The 4,969-nt window shown below is 42.9% G+C and overlaps 1 protein-coding gene across 1 annotated transcript; it reads left to right on the plus strand.

The window, feature by feature from the left end:
• Window positions 1–649: 649 nt before the first annotated feature.
• On the plus strand, window positions 650–853 carry COX8A (cytochrome c oxidase subunit 8A; the record flags this gene model as incomplete). Its single annotated transcript, XM_080795708.1, is given in 3 exon segments — window positions 650–721; window positions 725–742; window positions 746–853. Coding segments are annotated over 3 exon segments (198 nt in total).
• Window positions 854–4,969: the final 4,116 nt, after the last annotated feature.

Genomic DNA, 4,969 nt, shown 5'->3' on the forward strand with positions numbered 1-4,969 from the left:
TTTTAGAGCCTGCCCAATCAAGGACCAACACCATGAATAAGGGGTTCTGAGTTTCCAGCTTATGCTCTTTCTGCCTTTTTCACTTATCACCCACTTTTCACATATATGTGCTTTCTACTTCAGCCAAACCCTGCATATTCCTATTTCTATGCTTTTATATGAAATGTGCTCATTTCAATATGAAGTCCAATTCAAGTCTTACTTCTCTTTGTAGCATTCTCTGATGATCACGTCACGAGAAATTGTTTCCTTCTCTTCTAACATTTTTAAAATTATTTCTAATTGGGACACCTGGGTGGCTCAGTCAGTTGAGCAGCCAACTCTTGATTGCAGTTCAGGTCATGATCTCAGGGTTCTGGTATCAAGACTTGCTTAGGCTCTGCACTCAGCAGGGAGGCTGCTTCAGGATTCTTTCTCCCTCTGCCCCTCCCCTTCTCAAATAAATAAATCTTTAAAAAAATTAAACAGCATTATTTTTAGGATGCTTACAGTGCTGTATCTTTGAAAGCAGGAACCATGGTTTATTCATATTTTAATGTATCCTTGGCTCCAGTCCCAGTGGCTGACACAAAGCAGGAACCCTTTAATAAAGAAATGGTTCCCAATCTTGGGCTCCTGTGACCACTGTCTGCAGTCATTCTGTGTGGTCATGTCCATACTGACACCACTGCTGCTGAGGGGCCTGGCAGGCCTAGCCTGGAGGCTCCTGGTGCTGTGTGCCTAGATCCATTCCAAGCCACCATGAGAGCAGCTCAGGACCATGGATGTTGCCATTGGGCTCACTTCCTGCTTCCTGTGTTTCCTCTTGCCATTGGGCTGGGTCCTGTCACATCTGGAGAGCTACAAGAAGTGAGAGTGAAGAGAGCTGTTCTGTTCTTTCACCCTGTGACCTCACCACCGCTGGCCTGTCCCAATCATGTCTGCTGCATTCTTGGCTGGCCTTCCCTGGATCATGTCCTTCAACTACAGTGACCTATTCTGTAATCATGGCCTCTTGATTTCTCCATGGTGACATCCTGGGACTGTATATTTTGTTTATAAGTCCCTGCTTGTTAGGGTCCTCCTTGTAACAATAAAGTCTATTCAAACCTTGAAAAAAATAAACAAATGGACTCTATTCGGCCGCTTTGCCTTCTTATTTCTTACCAGTAATGAAAATTATATGAGTTTCTATAAAAATAACATCAGTCAAACTGACAGACTCGCTACAGTAGTGGTAAAGCTACAATGTATTTTATTGAAAAATAAGATACCTTTGCCATTTAATGGCTCCTCTTCTTGCATCCACTTATTTGGGAAAATATCAAAATTTAAGAGCCAAATACTACCCTTCATAAATGAACACATATACATACATTTACAAAAATTTAGCTGTTACCAGGCTAGAGAATGATAGCAATATAGCAATATTCTGCCTCGCATCTAGCTTTCCTCTTCATTTTATCATGCATATCCCAGAGAACCTAAACTGGGAGGAGTGGTAGGTAAGAGAAAAACAGCTAAGAAACAGAAGCAAGAAAACACAACAGAGGTTTGGGGGGAATGGGGAAAATATGACTTCAGAACCACTAGACCATGATGCTGAGTTGTTTGCCAGTTTGGGAAAAGAGACCCTTGGGATCATCTTGAGGAAAGGAAGAGATGAATTCAAATGAAATCTCAGAAGGTCATACTTTTGACTTTAGAAGTAAATGAATAGGGACACCTGGGTGGCTCAGTTGGTTGAGCAGCTGCCTTCGGCTCAGGTCATGATCCCAGCGTCCTGGGATCGAGTCCCGCATCGGGCTCCTTGCTCGGCGGGGAGCCTGCTTCTCCCTCTGCCTCTGCCTACCACTCTGTCTGCCTGTGCTCACTCGCTCGCTCTCTCTAACAAATAAATAAATTTAAAAAAAAAAAGAAATAAATGAATAATTTGGAAAAGAGAAAAGAAGACCTAAAGAGCAACACAAGTGGGGTGTTCCCTAAAGTGCTGAGCAATAGTGACAATTTCAGGAGACCCAGTTCTACCCTTTCCAAGCTAAAAGAAGATGTAGTCGGTTGGAAAAGTATCAGGAGATATGAAGGGATGGATCTTCTCAGGGGGTTTCTGCTTCCATAAGAAATAACCAATAAGAGCAGAAAACCATAAACTTAGAAAGTTTAGTAACATAGGAAGAGAAAGAAAAATGCTCAAATTCTTAGCTCACCACTTCTGACTTTTCAGGTATGGATAATAAATGCTCTGCTCTTAGAGGCCAGCGCCTGTGTGTATGTGGACTTGGTATGAGAAAGGAGCCTCCTTCTGTGTTTTTCTCCATCGCCTCCATTGCTGCTCTTCACACTGTTAGTGTTGCCACCTCCCACTGACCCAAACGTGAAGGAGAGAAGTAAAATGAAATACAGTTGGTCTCCAGAAAGATGCCCTGGAGCAGCATGATTCTGGGCTGGAGTTCTTATAGACAAAGTTGTCCAGGTATCTGAGTTGGAATTGTAGAGCTGAAGGTAGGGGCATCCTGGGTAGGAATAGTAAGGAGAAGAAAATCTAAGAGAAAGCCAAGTTTATCCTTATTGCATTAAAGAAGAAAAATATTTGACAGGTCCATATTGCATATTCTTGCCTACTCTCCACCTCTAAATTCCTTGGCTGAGGGAGTTTAGAGGGAGTTGGTGGTCTGAACAAATACTAAACACCTTTCTTTCTAGAAAGTTATGGCTACATTTACAAATGGAATATTTTCCATTACTAATTCTCTGATCAGGTTTACATCATTTTGGAAACTTTTTTAAAGATTTTATTTATTTGACAGAGAGATAAATAGTGAGAGAGGAAACACAAGCAAGGGGAGACAGAGAGGGAGAAGCAGGCTTCCCACCGGCAGAAAGCCCAACGTGGGGCTCAATCCCAGAACCCTGGGATCATGACCTGAGCAGAAGGAGGTCCCTTAATGACTGAGCCACCCAGCCTCCTCCATTTTGGAAGTTTTTTTTTTTAAGATTTTATTTATTTATTTGACAGAGAGAGAGGTCACAAGTAGGCAGAGAGGCAGGCAGAGAGAGAGAGGAGGAAGCAGGCTCCCCACTGAGCAGAGAGCCCCATGTGGGGCTCGATCCCAGAACCCTGAGATCATGACCTGAGCCGAAGGCAGAGGCTTTAACCCACTGAGCCACCCAGGTGTCCCCATTTTGGAAGTTTTTGAGACAAATCCAAAGTGGAAATCTCTAAACAAAAACTGTAGACTCAGGGCACCTGGGTGGCTCAGTCAGTTGGGCATCTGACTCTTGGCTTTTTCTAGTATCATGATCTCAGAGTCATGGGTTTGGACCCTGCATCAGACTCTGAACTCAGTGGGGAGTTTGCCCAAGATTCTTTCTCTCTCTCTCCCCTCTCTTTCTCTCTGCCCCTCCCCCAACTCATACACTATCTCACACAAATAAATAAATCTTTAAAAAATTGCAGACTCGTCTAACTCATTTTCTCGCGTTTTACTTCTTGAGAATACATCTGAACAGAGATTCATTCCTGAGTGTGCTAGTGAGCACCTCTGAATTCTGGGATGCCAGCCTTTAAACTCTCTTTATCTCGTCTCTGTCCATCTGGTCTATCTCTGTCTCTGTCTCTCTGTCTCTGTCTCTGTCTCTCTGTCTCTCTCCCTCACACACACACACACACAGATACACATACTTCTGAGTTACAGTGGCACAAATGTACAGCACTTGCTCTGAGACTAAAACTTTAGAGCTCCTTCCTCAACACTTCTCCCTCCTTGCTCTACATGTCCCCTCCTATTCTTGGACATTTACTTCTGCCCTTACTCCTATCACTCTATACTTCTAACTTCCCACACCTGCACCTAAACTCACTTACTCCTTATCTTCACTCACTCCTCTTTTCTGCCTTATCTTTTCTCATCCCTTACTTTCCCCCATTTCAAAATCCCAAATCTCTAGCCCTATGTGGGAGCTGACTTGAATAGCAATTTTTCTCTTCATCAGAAAAAGATCAATCTGAGAAGAAAGACAGACATATTCCAAACTCATTCTCCTTTTCTTCTATTTTCTCTCCTCCCTTTTCCTTCCCCAGGTTTCATTTAGAAGTGGCATTTTTGCAGGACACCTGGGTGGCTCAGTTGGCTAAGCATCTGCCTTTGGCTCAGGTTGTAATTCCAGGGGCCTGGGATTGAGCCCCTCACTGCTGAGTGGAGACTACGCTTCTCCCTCACCCTCTGCCCCTCCCCTTGCTCATGCTCTCTCTCTCTAATAAATAAATAAAATCTTAAAAAAAAGAAGTGCATTATTTGCTAAAACCAGGGTTGTGGCATCAAACAATAAGGAACAATCAAGTAGTTTGGTGAAAAATATGGCCTACCCACTCAAGCTAAATGAAGAAATAGCTGAAGAAACAGAAATCAAGGATAGTTGAACACACAGATATGCATCTTGACTCTTTTAGTTGATGAGTAATGGGTAAAGTCTTTAATGAGTAAATTAGGAGGTAAGTCTGGAGAGAAGTGTGAAAGAAGTGAATTGGGATTAAATAGGAAATGTAATTTCATTATGTGTCTGTGAACAATATACTGAAACTCTTGGAGCTTATTTTGTCTTTTTTAAACTGAAGTGCACCATTTTTGTACTTTGTGGGGGCAGGCATAAGGGATAAGCAAAGACAAAGAGGTTTCAAAAAGGAAATATCTCCCTTTCCCCACCTAGAATATCTGGCCTTCCTGCTCGGTTCTCAGCCTTAACATTGAGGTATCTGGGCCTCCATAGATGGCTTTCAACTCACTATCATACTTATTGTAGTTTCAGAACCAATTGTTCTTCCAAGGTCATGTCCATTAAATCCCTTGGGAATCAAGCCATAGGAAGAGTTATGTAGGGCAGGGTCACCCTCTCGGGTTGTGACTGGAAATCCTTCTCCTTCCTCAGAGTGGGCACTTGGGGCCTTGACAAGCAAATGAGTTTTGCTGGAGCCAGTGTGACATAAATACAG

The sequence above is a fragment of the Martes martes genome (genome assembly GCF_963455335.1).
Source record: "Martes martes genome assembly, chromosome: X".
Classification (NCBI taxonomy): Eukaryota; Metazoa; Chordata; class Mammalia; order Carnivora; family Mustelidae; genus Martes; species Martes martes.